The sequence below is a fragment of the Pelecanus crispus genome, chromosome 18 (genome assembly GCF_030463565.1).
Source record: "Pelecanus crispus isolate bPelCri1 chromosome 18, bPelCri1.pri, whole genome shotgun sequence".
In the NCBI taxonomy this organism is placed as follows: Eukaryota; Metazoa; Chordata; class Aves; order Pelecaniformes; family Pelecanidae; genus Pelecanus; species Pelecanus crispus.
Window position 1 is genome coordinate 1,410,448 of NC_134660.1, and position 19,747 is coordinate 1,430,194.

General features: G+C 53.7%; 1 protein-coding gene across 1 annotated transcript in view; it reads left to right on the plus strand.

The window, feature by feature from the left end:
- Window positions 1-19,747, plus strand: part of SKAP1 (src kinase associated phosphoprotein 1) — a 159,585-nt gene that overhangs the window by 116,888 nt on the left and 22,950 nt on the right. Inside the window, exons 5-9 of the mRNA XM_075722878.1 lie at window positions 10,737-10,817; window positions 11,728-11,811; window positions 13,314-13,438; window positions 14,178-14,241; window positions 15,034-15,198. Of these exons, the coding sequence (XP_075578993.1) occupies window positions 10,737-10,817; window positions 11,728-11,811; window positions 13,314-13,438; window positions 14,178-14,241; window positions 15,034-15,198 (519 nt within the window). The remainder of the gene's footprint in view (window positions 1-10,736; window positions 10,818-11,727; window positions 11,812-13,313; window positions 13,439-14,177; window positions 14,242-15,033; window positions 15,199-19,747) is intronic.

The following is a 19,747-nucleotide window of genomic DNA, read 5'->3' on the forward strand; positions in this document are numbered from 1 at the left end:
GTTGTGTTGATATCAGAAAATCAACGTTTCTTTCGTAATCCAAGGTATGTGATGTAAATCAAGAGGGCTCCAGGGAAGGCAGGGGCATTTTATCAGTGTAAAACGAGAGGAGAAGTGAGCCCAAGGGGAGGATTTACCAGAGAACGTGCTTTTATCATTTTACGACCTGTTGATTTTACTTTTCTAACAATTACTCAGAAGTAGGAAGCAAGGAAAAAATAGACCTGAGCCTAGATGAAAGGGAAGTGGGAGAACCAGGCTGCTCATTTGAAATGTAAGAGTTTAATAAATACGGGAAGGGCGGCTTCCTCCCACTCGCTGCCTCGAGCCCTGGCAAGGACCTTCCTTATCATTGCAGGAGCCGCACGGATGAGACGGCAATTTCCAGCATCAAACCTGGACCTTTAAACCACGCCAGGGAGCTCGGGAATTTGGTTTGCCTTTGGTTTAATTGGGTGCACTCTTGACCCACAGCCATTGCACCCATTAGCAAATGGCGTTTGCAGGAGGGGGTCTGTGCCCGCGGGGCCGCCGCGGTGCTTCCTGTCACCGAGGGATGTCACCGGCACGGTCTGGCAGCGCGGCGCGGAGGTGCAAGGGCAGCGGTGCCAGGGAGCTTTTGCCGAGGAACCGCGGTGCCTCGACTCGCTTTTGAGACGATCCAAACCGGTGGCTAAATTGCAAATAGCAGTTAGGACTAATTACCTGCAAAATTTGTTTTTAAAGAGTGATGCTGGCTTTGAATGATGGAATAATGATCCCACTCAGCGCTTCGGTGGGGTTTTAGGCTTGGGAAAGCTGTGCAAATAGCAGCTAATGATGCTGTCGGCATCAGCGGCCAGGTAAAGGTGGGCTGCCTGCTTTCTAGGGATACGCTGCCAAGAGCTTGGTTGAATATGCCTAAAATAAGCTGAGTTGATTCCCCAAGACTTCTTCTTAGCTTCTTAGCTTTCTGTGGACACGGAAGCAAGACTAAAACCAGCCAGCGTGGCTCACCTTACCAAGGTAGCCCTCGCTGGCGCAGCTGGCTGCCCCCCGGCCCCCCGCCCGTCCCAGCTGGGCGGGATCGGGCAGGAACGCCCGTCACGGGCAGGCTCCGGAGGGGCTTTAAGCTGTTCTGCGGCCGCTCTGGGTGTGCAGACCCAAACCTGTTTTCCAGCACGGTGACTCAGAACTTGATTGCCGTCAGTCGTCTGCCAGTCCCCGCCGGCTGCCTGCTCCTGCCTCCAGCGCCCGTTGCCTGCCCCGCTCTTACCCCGGGTCTCTCTCAAAATCCCCTCTGCCATGTCCAGTGCTGAGTATTCGGCTGCGGAAGGGGCTTCTTACAGGGATGGTACCAGGCTGGCGAGCGTCTGGGAGGAATAAATCCATTTGTAATTAGGGAGCAACTCCTGCCAGCTTTCTTGGGATGACCAGGTCGGGCGCGGAATACTCTGAATTCAGGAGGAGGCAGCAGAATGGCTCTGCCTGAGCTGGTATTCAGTGACTAGGGAGGCTGTGGCGGCGTTAGTGTCAGGGTTAGAGAAACAGAAAAATACCCGTAGGGGAAGGTCCGGGGTGGAGCAGCTCGCTCGTGCACTCACCATGCCCGCGCGTCGGCTGTGCTTCTCTGCTCTGCAGATGCATCCCCAGCGTGGCTGCAGCCTCCAGTACCCTCCGCGAGGTCTGTGGTCCCTCTTTATCCCACGAGCTGGGCGTCTTCCCGCGGTGGTAACAGGCTGAGGCACACCGAGAACGCTCGGCTGGTTTTATTCTTTGGGTTTTGCTCGCTCACCTTGTCCCCAGCGTGGCTCCTGTCTTTCTTACCCCTTACACGAGCAGGCTCGCTGACCTCTTCTTTATCTCTCTTTACTGGACTTGCCCCCTTTTTGGTTTGCACGAGGCCAGGAAGGATGAGCACAGCAAGTTTGGGCTGCGGATTTCGTCGCGCCCCTCCTGCTCCCGTCCCAGGTGGACGCTGGCTGCCAGCATCCCTCTTCCCCACCCCCTCCCGTTCATTTTGTACACAAATTGAGGTCTCAAGGGAAAGTTGTTCTTCATGTGAAACACAGCTCTACAGTTACAGGAGAGAAACCAAGTAACAATGAAACCCCTCAGGGAAATCATTTAATATTTCCAGCCTTCTCACATGGGTTCTTGACACTCGGGTCTGCGGAGGGGAAAAACTGATTTATGCCGTCAGTCGTTAGACAATGTGGAGGTGAGGTCAGGCGCGGGCATTCCTCATCTCTTCCCCGGCGCTCAGAGATCCCTTGGGCAAGGTGGAATCAAAGCATTTCAAATGGTAGAGGTCATGAGAGTGACACTGTACGAGGTAAAAGAGCACAGCCTCCTGCCTCCTACAGAATGGCTGACACCTATATATCTTCATATTGCCATTGTTTCCGCTTGAAAAATTGCATGTCGTTTGTTTTACTTTTTCCTAACCCTCCTCTCTCCTTAAATCCTCTCGATTTTCCGCAGTGATCTATAGGAATCGTTTGTGTCAAGGCTGACGATTATGTGGTACAGAATTTTTATAGGAATAAAAGGCCTAAGCTGTAAGATGGGCTTTAGCCAACAGGTGTCTGGTCTTCCCGCAGCCTGGCCGAGACCCTGTAAATTAAAATCACATCCGCCCTTTGGGAATTTTCTCGCACTGATTTGTGGCTGCAGCGAGGGGCTCGGGTCGAGCAGCTCTCGGGCACGGTGTCACGGTGCTGGATGGCAGAGCATGGCGGGGAGGTGCAGTGGGAAGCCGAAACGTGATGTGCTTGGCCCCTCAACGCCAATGTCCCCCTCGGAGCCCACGCAGACGTCCCGGCGGCCTGAGATGCTGCTGTGGGCACCAAGAGTTTGCGTTTGCTGCTTGGGTCCCTTCTTCCTGGCATTCCCCTCTCTGGCTGTTTCTCTGGTTCCCTTCGTCCTCATCGTTTGTTCCTGGCAGGGAAGTTCATGGATGAAAGATGTGGAGAGACCCTGGTCTCGGAGGACACGGGAGGGCCCAGGCGTGCTGTACTTGGTGTCTTCTGGGGCTGCCACAACTTTGTGACACCTCCGCAGAGCGGCTGCGCCCTTCCAGGTGCCCATCTGGGGAGAAAGGCCAAGAGGGATTTCTGGGGATGGACCCAAACCACCGTGCTCACGTCTGGACTGATGCCCTACCACAGTGCAGGGTGGACATGACGACGGTCCAACACTCCAGAGAAAATTTGAGATGGTGAAATATTTCCAGTGGGAAACGCCTTGCTAGGAAATTCGCTTCTGTTGGGAATTAAGAGAAATGGATGCTGCAAATCCCTTGGATCTCTGTGTTCGGTCCTGTTAGCCCCACAAGTGGATGTTTAATGAAGCTGGAGGATGGCTGAGCAACCTTCCTTCTGGCAGAAGGAGCAAACGTCGCTTAGCTGCACCCCGCGTCGATAACCACCGCTGCCTTCGCTCGGGGAGCGGCGGGGAGGAGAAGGGTTCCAGCTTGAGCACGCAGCGGCAGGGCTGCATCTCCTGCCAGCCCCGAGGTCCTCCCAAAACCACGTCCCGTCCCCACTCTTCCACCGCTTTGCTTTCAGCTCACCCCGCAGGAGAGGAGAAGCGTCTCTAAAGCCCCCCCGAACGTGCAGCGAGGGGCCACGTGCGGCACCGGTCGTCGCGGGGACCATCTCATTGCTCGTGCGGCTGCGGTGGGGTCCTGGCTCGAGCTCCCGGGCGCTGCCCCACTGCAAGTGCTGGGACGGGGGGAGCGGGTCTCCTTGTGCGCTGAGAGAAAAGCACATTTTCATTCAAGTCCTCGTTGGCAGCCCTGCAATAACACCACCACCCGCGCGGTTAACGGTCAGATCTGCAGCTCCTGCTGGAGCCAGTGGTACTTTCATGCAAAGATCTCAGGATTGAGGCAGTGGTTAATAACTGGATGGTGGTGCCTGTTATTGCATCCCCACGGCTCCCATCCCCGAAACCCCCCGGGACCCCTCCTGAAACCCGCTGCAGGGCAAAGGGGGAACGGGGAGAGACGGTCACACGCAGCGACCAGCCAGCCCCGCCGTGCTCCCCCACGCTGGCGGCGGATTTTGATAAGGCTTCAGATGTCAGGCTTAGGTTTCCAAGGTGGTGGTGTAACATCAGTGAGAAGCAAATATTTGGCCAAGTGCACCCTGAGGTAAGCTGGTGTCCGGTGTAACCGCACAGCGTGCCCATATGTTACTACTTATCCATCAGCCTCTTTGAGTAACGATGTACAGGGCCAGGGCGAGGGTTGGCTTTTGTCAAAGCATATATTTCAGCGGCGTTTAAATAAACTCATCGAGCTGCACGTCTCGTGAACTTTCCTATTCCATCTGTCTGCGCCGAGCCACCCGTGGAAGGAAATGGATGAGGCCTTCAAACCTTCGCCAGTCCCCGGAAAATGAGCCAGTCCAGTTAACAATAAATGGTGGCCGGTTGGCGCACACATGAGCGGTCTAGTGAAGAAGAAAAGAAAGTTGAGCTTAATGAAGTCCCCGCGCCTGTGTCCCTGCGCGTGGACAGGAAAGGACGGGTGGTTTATAACTGTTTATTGGAGTTAATGGTAATAAATTCCTCACTTGTGATGCATTAACTTTAATGTTTTCATTACGTGATGATTTAGGTTTTCCCTTTTCACATTGTAAATCATGTTGTCCCGGTAGCACAGCAGGTCGAATGTCTGACATAATGTTATGTTTGGGGGAGAGAAATAACAGGGGAATGAGTTACACAGATTATATATTTATATATTTCATACATTACGCTTTTTTTTTTTTAGAGGACTTTAAAAAATTGCGTCCTCGGGAAGCCTGTGGAAGGGTGGACGGGCGGACAGACAGACCCATCTGAGCAGGGATTTGCGAGACGTGGCTGCGAAGGGCCGGTTTCCATAGCAACTCCCCAAATCCACTCGGTGCTGAAGGGGTTTTTTTCCCTCCCTCTTTGCTGAGTGTGAGCCCTTGGCTAATGAGCTGTGCAAATAGATATTGAGATTTAGTGGTTTTTATTTTGCAATTATAGACTTAGTGATTTGGAAGGAAACTTTTGGGCCAAAGGCTCTGCCTCCTCTTTGAATTTTCTTTTCTTTTTTCTTTTTTTTCCTTTGGCAAAGTTGGTTTGACTTCAAACTTGCTGTTAAATTTTCCAGACAGAATAAAAAAAAAAAACCACCAATAAAAGTTGGAGGCTTTTTTCCACCCTCTCAGGCTAAATCCCGGCCCAATCTCCAGTCAACTGTTTGCCATTGACTGTCTCTTCTCTTGTTTGCTTATCAATCATAAAAACCACAGGCATGGACTCCTCTGAAAAAACAACAATGAATCCAACACTAACTCGGCGCCTCACAAAGGTCCATCTGTACGTCCCCTATTTGTTTGTGTTCGGTCATTAATTGCAGTCCAACGAGGACATTAGGGGCAACGCAGTTAATTAGGCACCGTTCAACCCCAGGTGAGAATTGCGGTTTTCTTGAGCGACTTCCATGGATTTTGTGTTCGCTCCTGACTGTCAGCACTTGTCAAAAGCCTCCACCGTTGCCTGGGACCAGTTAATCTTGGTTCCTGCCCTCAATACTGGTCTGTGCTGGCTGCCACAAGAGAGCATTTAGCAATTCCCGCCCGTCCCAAAGGTTGCTCTGGGTTTAGCTGCAGTTTTTGGATGGGCTTTTTGGGTTGGGATGCCTTGTAGCATCCGAGGGCTCCTGTGCCTGAGGACAACTGATCCCAAAGCTGAACACAGGGATATTTCAGTTGATAATTTCCTCTCGATGATTTGTTGCCATTGATTTTTAACTGCCTCCTGCTTGCTGACTAGCTTTCAATCTAGGTAGTTATCCTGGGGTGGATGCCTACACTCTGAATTTTGCTTACTAGCCTCTTCTGAAAAGTCAAGCTGAAGCCCAAATAAATCTTCTCTGCTGTGCCTTGCCTTTTCTTCATCTACTTTCTTATTTTCCTGCTCAAAAACATGCAATAAAATTAGTCTGGCACAAGATCTATTTCCTGTGATCCATGTTGACAATTGTTTAGTTCCCCATTTTCTTTGAAATAGTTGCTCATTTTGTTCCCATCATTATAAATGATCCCCATCCGTTTCCAAGGCGCCGAAAGGTTCGGCAGCATTCCCGAGGCGCAGAGGGAAGCGTGTCCGAGGGGCACCGAGGGCCTGGGAGCCACCGAGGAGATGCGCTGCAGCCTGGAGCAGGGGGACGAGGAGGTGGGGACCAGGGGGACCACGCTGCTGGGCGGTGGCTCGCTTCCCACGATGGCCTTTCCCCTCCTGCTCCCTTTGGACGGGACATCGGTCCGTGCCCGTTGCGGGCTGCTTCGCCAGGCTGCAGCATCTGCACGGCCCTGGAGGGGTCCTGCCCAGCTGTGCCCGGTGCATCCAGCCTCCATCAGCCGGAGCCTGCAGCCACAGGGCCAAGCTCGCTCCCGTCCTCCCGCCGGGGCCTGGACCGTGGGGTAGATCTGCCCGGTAGCTTTGATTAAGGGTACGCGGGAAGAGGCTGGGGGGGGGAATCTGCCCCCGCATGGTTCGTGATGTGAGAAAGCGGAGATGCTTTCAAGCTCCTCTTGATCTTGGAAAAAGGTAACGGTTTGAATACGGGAAGCATTATCCTCCCATCAGAGACCGGAAGGAGCACGGCTCACAAACAGCTCCGTGTTTTTGCGTGTGTGAAACTTGTGTTTGAATAAACCCACAAATGCTGCTCGGCAGCGGCCATCAGGGCCATCAGGGCCATCAGCCACGTCCTGGACCCGTTTGCCATGGCAGACCTTGGTAGCGGGTGAGATTTCTAAAAGCTTTCAGCATTTCCTGAGTCCCTCTTGCTTTGAAGCCAGTGGGAGAGGTTGTTTGTCTCTTTCTGATTGTTTTTTTTCTCATTAGCTTCAATGGAAAAAGAGCGCAGCCACCACGGAGGGCTTTGGGAAATCACAGCCGATTGTGCTCTGGTTTGAAATGTATTTGGGTGTTCCCTGTGAAGTCCCCGGGAGCAGAATCTGCTCTTGGCACATTTGAACCTGGTGAATAAGCTGGAGGGTGGGGAATTAGCTGTAAGCGTCGTGCCTCTGTGCTCCATCCCTTTGAACAGTCGGTTGATGTGACAGCGTGGGCACCGACGCGGCCCCCGGGCATGTTTGGCTGCAGCTACTGTGACATTTTGTGCAGCTGGTGTGCGTGACTCAGAGACCAAAGGGGCGAGAGCTGAAATCCAGAGGTCCTTGAGGACATGGCGAGGACGGGGTGGAACAGTCGCAGCGCTCAGCAGCCAAACTCCTAGAAACTTTGTCCAAAAGATGCCGTTTGGTCAGCAAAGCCAGAGGCTCGGTGGGTGACCTGGGTCCACCCCTGTGCCAGCCTGATGTAGGAGTGAAGACTTGGAGGCTGAGCATCCTTCGGCAGCACCTGGGGGATGCAAATCACGGTAAAGGTTGAGGTGCAGTAAAGGGGAAAGGAAAGAGCTGCTGTCTGCTCCTGCATCGCTGGGGGTGTGGGTCTCTGGCTCCAGTTTTCTCCCCCTCCCGAAATGCTACGGCTTTGTACCCTCTGCAGAAAAGTGGTCTCCAGGATTACGGCACAGGGCTATTCCCGGTGCTGCCAATGTGCGGCCCTTCTGCAGGAGGCTCCAGGTGGAGCGACGTGGATCGTGGACTGGGAAATCCATCTGCGGGAAAATCCTTGGGGGTGAGCAGCTCCCTTGGGAGCCAGGCTCGAGAGGCTGCGGGGGGCGGAGGAGAGGCCACGAGGGGCTGGCGGTGCCGGTGGCACCGGGAGGTGTCTGGGGAAGGTGGGGGGCCCGTGGGGCTCAGCCACGGAGCACGTGGAGGGGGACAGCACTGCCGGTACCGGCGTCTGCTGGGCAAAGGGTGGGCTGGGGAGAGGCCAGGGTGGAAGGGACCACTGAGACCATCCAAACACAGCCGCGGCCCTGCCACGCCGTGCCGGCACTGACCGGAGAGGGGCCGTGTGTCTGGGAGAGCACAGATGTGTCTCTCAGATGAATTTAAGGCCTTTTCTTTCTCTGTTTTTATAAACGGTGAACGGCCATTAGTGGTTGGAACAGATGACCAGGCGACAGGCTGGCTTTTCCATCACTCGGAGCCCTCGGCGGTGTGGCGAGCTGTGGTTTACCTGCCAGCTGTGTGGTCCGGGGGCAGAGGCATCTGGCAGAGGCTGCCTGGGCAAATAAACCCTCTGCCCTTCGAGCCCAGGGAGCTCCTGGGGCTGGGCTCCCACCTAGCCTCTCTGGATCTCCTGCCTGTCCATTAGGATGGCTTAAAGAAATAAAAAAACCCAGGGACTGTCTTTGCAGGTTAATTTAGCTATTTGCTGCTAGCAAAAGCCGTCTGGATTGTTGTTAGGGGCAGGCTGGGGACGCGGGGAGGGACGGGGACACCCCGTGTAGCCCCAGCCCCGTCGGCAGCCAGGCAGAGCCCCCAGCACCGCGGCCCCCGCGCTCACCCGCCTTGCGCAGATTTAATCTTCCTGGCTCTGCGTTAGCAGGGCTGCATTAGAGAGGCTGCGTGCAACGCACAGGTTACAGCTGCCATCTTCATGTCATATTCTGTAAAACTTAAAATTTCCAGAGCCCTGTGCAATCGAATCAGCCCTCGCAACCCCTCCTTAATTGTATTAGTTTGTCTGAGCAGCCACTGAGTATTTAAGGAGAAGGGAGTCTCCTTTCATTCTGATTTTCTTGCTGGGAAACTGAGGCACGGTGTCTCTTGCAGGGCAGGAGAGATTTGAGCTCCTGACGGTGTTTTGGAGGCGATACCACAGAGGTGCGCCAGCCCCAGGGAACCGCCACCCTGGCAGATCCTGGGACCCAGGGCTACAAATAACCTGAAACATGGGGTCTGCTTACGTGGAAAATCGATCTCAAATAGGGCAAGGCACACCTGCGAAGGCAGTAGCTGTCCCAGGGGTCCTGCCTGCTTACAGGCAAGCACCAAGAAATGATGGGCGAAGAGAGGAGATGCGGGGCTGGAAGAGGTTGTTGCTGGCTCCCGTCGCATCCGTGCGGCTTCCCCGCTTCGGTTGCCCTTTGTGGCGTTCGGAAGGTCCTTGCACTCCCCCAGATCTCTCTTGGCAACTGAGGAAAGAGCAGAAAGCGCATCCCAAGGAGGACCAGGATGGCCGGACACGTCCCTGCCTTGGCTCAAGCGACAGCAGCATCCTGCACGCCGGCGATTTTCGCAGCCAGTTTTCTTGGGGGAACAGGGGCAGAGGGAAGCCCCATGCTGATAATGTACTGAAAGTAAATGAAATTAAATAAGCGAAGCAGCACTTGCAGCTCCTGCCTTCCCCCCTGGGTAATTCAATTCGAGCGCTCGTGCTGATGGGATCTCGCCGGGGCTGCCTCTGTCACCCCGCTGGGGCCTGGATTCTTAACGTCTAAATAAAAGTTTCACTCAAGCATTTTTTATGCTCCTGCCAGCAGGATCAGCGAGCTGGCATTGGGCACATTAATGTAATATTCATACTCGCAGGGTCTCCCTGTGCATCCGGCAGCACCGTCCCATTTTCATAATTATAAATGTCCCATAAAATGACATTTAGATTTGCATTAGCAAAAGGGGTCGGGGCTTGGATTTGAGAAGACAGTGTGCCTTTTTACAAGTCAGATACTTGGCGTTGCTAGACAAAAACCCGAGCACGTTTGTGCCGGGCAGGTTGCTGGAGAGAAATGAGATTTCTCTGTGCGGGAAGGGGCTGGTCCGTGTCCTCCAGGCATTGCAGAGGGGCAATCCCGCAGCATCCCGGGCTTCCCCTAATCTGAGTCACCTCGGACAGCTTTGTGCAAGCCGAGGATTTGGTCTTTGAAGGATGCAGTTTCCAGCCAACAGAGACAGACACAGGGGAGCCTTTCCACCAGCCCAAACTTTGTGTCTCTTTGTGTCTGCTGTTTGCCCCGAGACCCATTTGCGGAGAATTTAGAGTTTGCAAACTATAAAACACAAAAATGAAAACAGCCCGTGAATGAGGGAGGTGACAGGGGGACGGATTGGGCCGAGAGCTGGGTGTTAGTGAGACACACTGAGAAAACAAGAGAAGCTCTTGTGACCTGGGATTCTGGGAAGTTATTCATACCGAAAAGGCTGCCAAGGCTGGGCACCGCGGAGGTGATTAGGAGCATTTAGTTAGTCATTTTTTTGTTGTGTTTTAGTACAAGTTATGATGGTAGGAGATGAGCAGGAGAGGAGGAGGAGACGTTCTCAGCAGCAAGCCATGGCTTGGGGGCATCCTGGCCCTGCTGGTTTGGGGGATGAGGTGTGGACATCACCTCGTGCAGTGAGTGCCAGAGCCCCTCCGCGGCCGCAGGGTCCGGCCGCCAGCCTGGGGCGAGGTGCTGTGGTCTGAGTTAGACCAGACATCGGACAAGGGGATCGTGTTTTCCAAGTCTGTAAACCTGACGGGATCCTGCTGCCAGAGGATCCCAGGGACCCAGAGAGTCATGGCTGGGGGGCACAGGGCTGAGCATCAGCCCCCAGGACAGCACCAGCCTCAGCCCGCTGCGGGCAGGTCTCTGCAGCCATGCAAATCGTGGTCCTGGTTTCCTTGAGGACTTCTTCTGGGAGCCTGCAACCAGGGTTGGGAATAGCTGGGGAGATCATGATAGACCATGATTTTCACCTCCAGACACTGGTCTGCCTTCCCAAGCCTCTTCTGCAGAGAAAGGGGCTGAAAATGTTGCGCTGAGGCGTTGTGCGAATGGGAAATCCCAAAGCTTTGCTTTGCTTTGCTCCCTGTAGGATTGGAAGAATTCATACCGAAGCCTGTTCACGACACAGGGAACATTTTGAAGCAGGGATATCTGGAGAAGAGGTCCCGAGGTAAGGCCTGACAAGGTCAACATAAGATAAGGTTTGGGGATGTTGCCTCAGCATTACCAAGAATTCAAACTTTCAGATGAAGAACAAACAGGAAAATACATCTTTTCTGCAGATTTATCTGTAGGCACACGCAGAATCTTTCAGGCTTTTCTTAGGCATCATACACACAGGGAGGGCACAGCCTTTATTTATTCTCTTTTGCAGATCATCAAACTGCACAAAGATTAAAACCCAGAAATTGGATTAAGCAGCATCCCAGTCCTCTAAGGCAGATGTGCCCTTCTAACGAGCAATACCTAATGAGGATAAAATCCTGGTGAAGACAAGGTAGTTCGTAGCATCACACACATTAGCAAGTTGAGATAAGGACTGTGAGTCAGCCTCAGGTTTATCTTGATTTTACTGACTCTTGTGAAAGCTACAAATTATTTCCTCATCACTCAGATTTTATCTTGATTTATTTACTGTATGACAGGTGGTATGAGGCAAGAACAGCTCTTTTTTCCTCACAGCCATCAGCTGAGCTGTATAACTGGCCCTGTGCATGTTTTACCTTGCTCCAATTACAGAGTAAAGGATATTTGCTTAAACCTCAATTAGGGAGGTTTAACCCAAAGCTGCGTTCCCTCCCAGTTAGCAGGATTAAGGGTCACAGCAGCTCAGCTCAGCTCAGCTCTGCCTGGAGGGCTGGGGAAGGCTTGCAGGGGCTCCAGCCTGGTAGGACAGGCTGGCTCTCCCTTACTTGGTTGAGGTTTTGTGTCTAAATTTGCTTGCCTGAATTTTGTGCCAGAAATCTGCAGGATTTTGTTGAGAAAAAATTCTTCTTTCCCCTAAATATTCATCTGAAGCATACAATGAAAGAACAGAAATGAATGTTTTTTTTACTCTTTTGCTGTCCTTTTCTTTCTAGAGCACAGCTTTTTTGGGTCAGAGTGGCAGAAGCGGTGGTGTGTCCTCAACAAAAGGACCTTTTACTACTACGCCAATGAGAAAAGTAAGTGGTGAGATACCTGCCTCCAGTCCCCAAACTGTGGGTGGTGGCTGAGGGCATGGACGGGGCTGGAAAAGAGAATGGGAGAGCCCTTGCTGAAGGACAGGCTGGCATCTGACGAGAGAACAGCATGTACCTGGGGAAGGCTGTAATTCCCTATCGAGGCGTAACACGCAGGTCCTCCTAGAAAGGGAGATCTTGGCTTGCTTTTTCTTCCCCCCGCCCCCAGCACCTTTATGGATATGGAACAAGAGGAGAGAGACACAGGAACAGAGCTGCGACTAAATAAAATGATGTACCAAGTTTTCCATTAGCCATCAGCTGGGCTTCAACCCCCTAAGTGACTGTATATAATCCATGTGTCAGTGTATATAAATATTTTGCAGTCATGCTCCATCAGGTACATATAAACAGACAGCTAATATCTCCAACAGAGTTTGGCATGATTAGATATATGGCCCTCCTCTCTTCCACCCATCCAGAAACACGGCATGAAAACGGCTTGCAAAACACACCCGTAGATCCTTGGTTTACAGTGACCAGTCCGCAGCTAGGACAGGATTCGGCTCCAGCGGGACGCGGGGATGAAGCTGGGTCTCTGTCCTTTTTCCATGCCCTTTGTCTGAGGACCTCGAGCACTTTTTGTTTCCGAACAAGCTTCCCAACTCCTCTCACCCTGGCAGGGTATGTGCAGGGGTAGGAGCTGCTCAGGCTTTCCCAGCCAGCTGCCAGCAGAGGTAGGCGTTGAAGCCAGGGGTTGATATTTGGTTGTTTTTGCGAGGGACAAGCAGTTGTCAGCTTCCAAACGGTCTCCGGAAGACAACAGAGTAAAGCAAACCTGTTATCGATGGGCTGAAATCCTTACGCAGGGCTTAACCTCACCCCTGGAAGTTTTTTAAGGATCTGCAAATCAAAAAAATGTTCAGAGCAACCGCCTGAATTGTATTCCCGCACTTCCTCAAGAAGATTCATAAGGAAATAATGAGCTGGGGTAAATAAAGACGCCTCGGATGACCGCAGTGAAGTTCCTCCTCTCCACCCTGGCTGACACCGGCCGTGCATGTGCATCGGCAAGATCTGTAGGCCAATTCTCAAAGGCCCCACTAAGTATTTCTTCCTGTACGCCAGCCCGTTAATGCCTTACCAGCAGAATAATCATTGGTATCATATTTCCCCAAGTACACAGTGGTCTCTGCTTCATTACAACCGGCTCATCTCATGCAACCTTCTGACCCCGGCAACCTTTCGCTGGCTGTTTGCAATCTCCTGAGGTTTCAAAAGGGCATCCTCTTTACTGTGTCTTTATGAAGATTTTATAATATTCCCTTTGGATTTCCTGGGAGTGAACATGCTTAGACGGAAGGGTTTTTTCTGGCTATTTTTCGTTGGCATGTGGTGTACCTCGGTTTCCCTATGCGGGCAGCAGACGTCTGCACCACCCAGCAGTACTGCGAGCTTGATAAAAAGATGCAAGCTGCAGATTTAGCATATTTTTCTTCTTGCAGGCAAGCAACCTAAAGGCACCTTCTCCATTGAGCACTATAGTGCCCGGCTGGCTTTCCATCTCCGCAAAGACTCTCGAAAAAGATGCTGTTTCGAGTTAATCTGCCCTGGCAAACGCACCTACGAGGTAGGAACTGGGGGAAGAAACGGACCTTCTGTGCTGGTTTGAGCACTAGGCACAAAAGCACGCGCTGCCAGGGCTGGGGCGCAGGCTGGACCTGCAGGGTCAGGGAGGCTGTGAATCTCCAAGCCCCATGGTAAAACAAACCAAGCAGCAGTGCAGAAGGTGCTGATGCTTCTCCTTCTGGGCAGGTCATCTCAACGTGGACCTTCCCTTGGCGCAAGGGTGACCCTGGGCTCTCTTAGCACTTGTGGGGCACAAGGATTAAGTGAGATCATGGGTTGGAGGCATTAGAGGTTTGGGTTTGGAAAGCCCATTTTTTAATAAGCAGTTCAGAGCCAGGTTAAATTTAAACCTTCCATTTGTTGAGCATCTGGGGGGAGCCTAAAAACTGGTGTAATGAAAAACCTGGCCCAATCCACAAAGTGTGCATGAGAGCTTTCCTGAGCTTCAGGGAGATTCTGGATGTAGAGAGTTCAGAGTCAGTATAGTATATTCAGTGGGGATTGTGGTTTTCATCTGAATTATTTTAATGAATTAGGCTTGACAGCCTTCCTCTGGGATAGTCTAGCTTTGTTCCGCTTCTGTTTCCCCCTTTGGAATAGGGAGATAAAGAAGTGAAATGGCTTTTTCCAAAGTCACAGGGTAGGGAATGGCAGATCCAGGATCTCCATCCCCTATTCCAGCTGCAAATCATTTTCCTACATACAAGAAGCAGCACGGTAACAGGTGAACCTCTCTCCAGTTCACAGCCCCAAGCCCAGCAGAGGCTGAAGCCTGGGTGGATCAGATCCAGTTCCTCCTGAAGGGTGAGTCCGGCAGCTTGGTCCAAGCCCGCATGCCCTGTTCGAGCAGATCCTGGCAGCATCCTCCCACCCAGCTTGGGCTGCTCCCTCCAGCAATGGGTGGGCTTGTGCTCATTGCCAAGACCTTGCTGAGGTCCCAGCATCCCCTCTTAGCAAAAACAGAGGTTCTGGGGCTTTGCTCTTTGGAGCAGGTGGGTAAAAAGAAGTGGTGGTTTGGAGCCCACAGGCATTTGGGTTCAGCTTGAGAGCCTTTGGCTGCTTTTAGAGGATAGAGTTGTGTGATCTCTCAAAGGCTGCAAATGTCACCAAGTGGGACAAGAAAAGGGTGGCAATCGCTCCTCACCACTGGGGTTGCAGGTCTGCTGTTCTGTCCTTGGCTGAGGAAGGATGGGGTTTGGCTCCACTGGAGTTTCTCCAGTTTGAGACCAGCAATACTGAGACAAGACTCTGGCCCTGCCTGTGGATACCCTCTGGAAACCACAGGCAGCTGCCCAGGAATGGGGTCAGGTTCAGTTCCTTGAGGCACTTGTTGAATTTGACTTTGTTCTCTGACGTTTGCCATCCTTTCTTGGGCTTTTCCTTTGTTTTAGCCTAGTCTCAGCCTTCATCCCATATTCTTTGCACCAGGAGCTCATGGGCCAAGCAAGGGGACAGTTCACTCCCTGCAGGTCCATAGCGAGCACAAAGTACGGTGGCGCAGGCTTTGTTACTTGATTTCAACTCACTGAAAGTGCCAGCATCCAGCTGGTACTTTGATTTGCTCTTTTTCACCATGCTTTTGCTCCCTCCTGCCAGACCTGGGCTCCCTCACTATCCCATGTGATGAGGAGGACCAAGAAGAGCCCTACAATGATGTGGACAGTTCCGACTCTGCGAACACAGCATCCCACAATACTACCCTGAATCAGGATGAGCCAAACGTTGAGATGGAAGATGATGACATCTACGAGGTTTTGCCAGGTAAGCAACCAAATAAGTAGGTTAAAACCTGAGCCATCCTCCAGCCTTAGCCCTGCAAACGTGACAGGAGACCTTGGCCACATCACTCATTGATGGGAACGAACATCTAGGGCTTTGCTGAGTTTAACGGACCCATAACGCAAAGGTTTGACCTTTGTTCAGACTGTTTGATGGACCACAAGAGTAAACCCTTTCTGTTCTGGTGAGGAGGAGGGTTTGTAAATTCAGGTAAGGTGGCTTTTAGAGGTTGTGCTCCTTTCAGCTCAAGTAATATTAAGTTTGGTGAGAGTGGAATCTCTGGGCTGTGTTACCTGGAAAATCAGACTTTAGATGATGAAAATGCTCCCTTCTGGGCATGCAGTCATGGCTGTAACACAATTACTGGCCTTCCAAGAGATGATAAAATAAGTGCATTAAAGACTAGCGCTTGTTCACTAACAGTGCACGAGGTCTGGAGGTAGCAGGGCAGCGGCTGCTGGTGCTGGTTAAAGGAGCCAGGAGCAATCTTCCTGGCACAGAACCAAACAGCCTGTGAGGGTGACACGGTCTGCAACGTTTCTTACCGTCATAGCAGAAATCACAGTGTGACATGCCCCAGGGCTTGGTCAACAGGTCACCTGAGCCTTGTTCAAACACATGCGCTGTTCTGGCTCTGCGCTGAGGTTGGGAACACCCAGCTCTCTGCATCCCCGAGAGCAGGGTACCTTGGTGTCTGCGTTCAGAGATGCAAAATAGGTCTTTGTTTCTTCTTATTTATTTCAGAACTTTATATTTGTAGTGATTAAAAAAAAAATATTGAATGCACCAGAAAGTTTTATGGTGCCTGAGATCTTTGTCTTGTTATTGCTGCCAAAGGAAATCTCTGCTCAGTGGTTTGCAAGTGGCATCCAGACAGCTGCTGGGAGCGGAGCCGGGGCTCCGGAGCTGCCTCTGCAACCCTGAGCAAAGCCTCAGCCTCTGCCCATCTCTCATTTTTCCTTCCTGACCTTCCCTTCCTCTGTTTACGTCCTCAGCGATTTGGGCAGCAGCTTTCCGCTCCTGCGGGCGTACCTGCAGCGATCCCTGCGCGCAGCAGGAGCCCCCGCGCCGCGGTCCCCAGGCTGGTGCGTGCGAAGTGCTGACGGTCCGTCAGGCCGAGGGCTCTCGGCAACCCTGGCTGCTTTGGCAGCTGTGCCCGACTCCTCGCTGCCTTGCGGCTGCCGACACTGACTGCAGAGTAGACGTTAGATGTGAGGTTTGTTCCACATGTGGCTAATGGTGACCCTGCTGGGAGCTTGCGCAGGGTTGATTTAGGGACAGACCCCTCCGTTGCCCCCGCTCCGGGATGCAGTGCCTCAAAAGAGCTGGAGCTGACCCTGCCAGCCAGGTTTACCCTTGGCTCCCACGGATGTTGCACTCCTGCTCCTGCGGACGGATCGGTGCCCTGACGCTGGGGCTGCAGAGCATTGCAGTGGAGGAGGGAACATCCCAGCCAAACCCTCCCTTTAACTGTGGGGTTTTACTGTGCCATCTGTCCTGCCCATCCCAGCTTCTTAAGAGCTTGCTAAGAGGTTCCGAAGGTGGCCCGAAGGGTTGCGTCTCAGGCTGCTCACCAGCCCAAACCCCACAAGCAGCAGGGTTGAAGCCCCTTGCTTTAGCAGGGCTTTTGCACTATCCCTCTGCCCCGGTGCACAGGCATCCCGGGGGCTTTGCTGCTGTGCAGGGGCTGCGGTCCCTGGGGTTCGGCCAAGCGTCCTGCTCCCGGCGTCGCGGCTGCACCGAGCCAAGGTGCAGGCAGGAGCTGCGGGACAGCTGCCCCTGCCCGCGTCGCATCTGCTCTCCGGCCAGCGAGCATCCTGCCTCCAGCCCGCGGCTGGAATCGCACCGACACGCAGGGACGCGGCTCGGACACCCCGCAGGATGCTGCCAGCGGGAAGCAAAGCCACAGCTCTCCCATCTGGGCAAGTTTGGCACCCCCCGCACACCCCAGCTCCCCGCCTGGTTGAAGGTCGGTGGTGGTGGCACGTTGCTGTAGAGGCAGATGCCCAGCGCGCGAGTGGTGAGAAACCAGCTGCAGGGCTTGGGCAGGGAGGAGAGGTTTGCTCTGCTCTGAGCTCGTCCCCCCCGGCCGTTTGCACCCCTCGGACCCCCCAGCAAGCGCAGGGAAAGTCCCCGTCCAAGCTGGGGTCTCCTCTGGGCCCGGCTGCCTCCCTCGTGTCCTGAGTGAAAATAGAGAGAGAAAGAGGGAGAGGGGAAAAAAAGAAAGGGGGGGTGATGAAGAGATAATTTCCTCAGCAAGTCATCGTTGTTAATGAAGTTTTACAAAAACAGATACAACCAAGGAAAAATAAAATTTCACAGGTGATAAATTTTTCCAATTTCCCTGGCAGAATTCGATAGGATTGTTAAATTAAGAGTGAAGGTGTCTGTTAGGAAGCAACGAGCAGTGATGGGTAATTTTATAGAGTGGAAAATTGAATCAAATTGCTACATTAAAACACAGCTCCTCTGAGAATCTGCCCAACGCCCAGGCTGCGCCGGTGCAGCGGTGGGGTGCACAGCCCGCCGGCTCCCCGGCCATGCCCGGGGCTGGGGGCTGCTGGGAGGCTCCAGACCCCACGTGTGGGTGCCCGCGGCTGCCCATGGGGATGCAAGGGCATTTTTTCCCCGAGAGTGATATGGCCGAGGCTGTGATGCTCCGTACAGGGAGGCGGCATAGGGGGAAGCAGCACAGCCCCCAGGAGCTGCATTTTTCAGCGTTTGCCTCTGATTCGTCACTATAAAAAGCCAGATATTGGCTGGCATCAAACACCCAGGCCCTGGGAAGGCAGAGCATCGCTTCCAGACTTGACTCGGAAAAGCAGGTGGCTGCAACAGGCTGCAGGGCTGCGGCGTGGCGGGGAGTTGCTGCGTCCCCACAGCCCCGTTCACAAACTGCAGAGCTCAGAATCTGCAGGGACGGTGCCTGGGGCCGGCGTGCCGCAGCGCCCAGCATTAGCCCCTTCCCCACGGCCATCGCAGGGTGTCTGCGCCCACGCTGCGGGCAGGGAGAGGCTGCGGCTGGCCCTGCTGCGGGAGAAGTTGGGGTGCAGGAGGGCAAGTGGAGCTGGCTGCTGCCAGCCGAGGGGAAGCCACACCAGCCAGCTGCCTCCCCACCATGTTTTCCTGAGAAAAATCCCATGCAAGTTTCCTCCCTTCCTTCTGCAAAGGCTCCGTCCATCACAGCCCATCAGTCTCGAAGAGCTCGCTGCGGGGCGGCCAGCCCTGAGCGTGCCAGGCAGAGCAGGGACTGGGCATCGCCTGGGATCTCTCCAAGCACCCTTTGGGAAAGGCACAGAGCGTGGTCAGCAGGGCAGGGGCTTTCTAAAAAAAGGGAAACTGAGGCGCAGCGTGCTGAGACACAGGGAGCGCCTTGTCCAAGCCGTGGAGCAGTCCGCTGCCTAGCTGATGTCTCAGCTGGGCGATGCGAGCAGGGAGGCGGTCCGTGGCTTTGACTTCTGGTTAGAACATGCTCCGTTCCATCAAATATGGAATAAAGCGGCCCAAGGTGGGACAAGGAGAGGGGGCTGCTCTGGAAAGCCTCGCGTGGCTCCCGGAGAGCGAGGATGCGGGGGAGCAGCAGCTCTCTATGGGGCGAGGGGTCGGGACCCGTGGAGCTGCCTGAGCTCGTTCGGGGCTGTAAATGTGACTCCCCGTTAGCTGTGCCAGCAAGGGGGAGCAGCGCTGCAATCTGGGGGGGCTCCCAGGAAAGTGAGGAGAAAGCAGGATGGATAGGTCTCCCCGGGATCATGGGGGCACCCACCACTGCCCAGCACCACGTCCAGGCAGGGAGCCGGCAGTGCCAGCCCCCTCCGTACGCAGGATTCCCGCAGCTTTGCTCATCTTGGAAGCCCAGCGGCAGCTTTTCCTCCGTGGCACGTATTTTCCTGCGCCAGCGCCAGCTGACGCTTCCCAAGGAGCATGTGTGCGTGCCGGGAGGTGCGAGAAGGGCTCTGGGAAGAGGTTTCCTGAGGACAGCCTGGCTCCGGGATGGAAGCGGTGCCTGCAGGATGCAGGCACGGATGCAAGCCGGAGGGGTGTGCACGGCACGGGTCAGAGGCGGGGGCAGCCGTGGGGAGCCCCTGCGCACAGGTGTCACCCGCAGCGGTGGGGGAACGATGTTGCCCCGCTTTTGAGGATGGCGCTGGGGTTTTCATGGCGCACAGGCACGGGAGATGGTTTGACTGCCCTCCATCTCGTGCCGAGATGGGATTAGGGGATATGGTGCCATTGGTTAAAGTATAAGGGACTCCAGATGTGAGGGTTTGGGGTGCGTGCATGGGAATGATGGGGAGAGAGTGCTGTTACAAATACATTTATGTTCTCTTTTACAAATGCAAAGAGCAGGCAAAAGCCACTTTCAATAATTTATTTTAAAATCAATGCTAATGAGGTTCTGTCTCGTCAGTGGCCGAGTTTTACAATAAAGTCTGATTTATTTAGAAAAGATCTTTGGTGCTGCTTCCCGTCTAATGGGGGAGCAGTTGCAGTGACCCTCCAACTTGGGATGCAATTTGTAATTGGCAGCGGA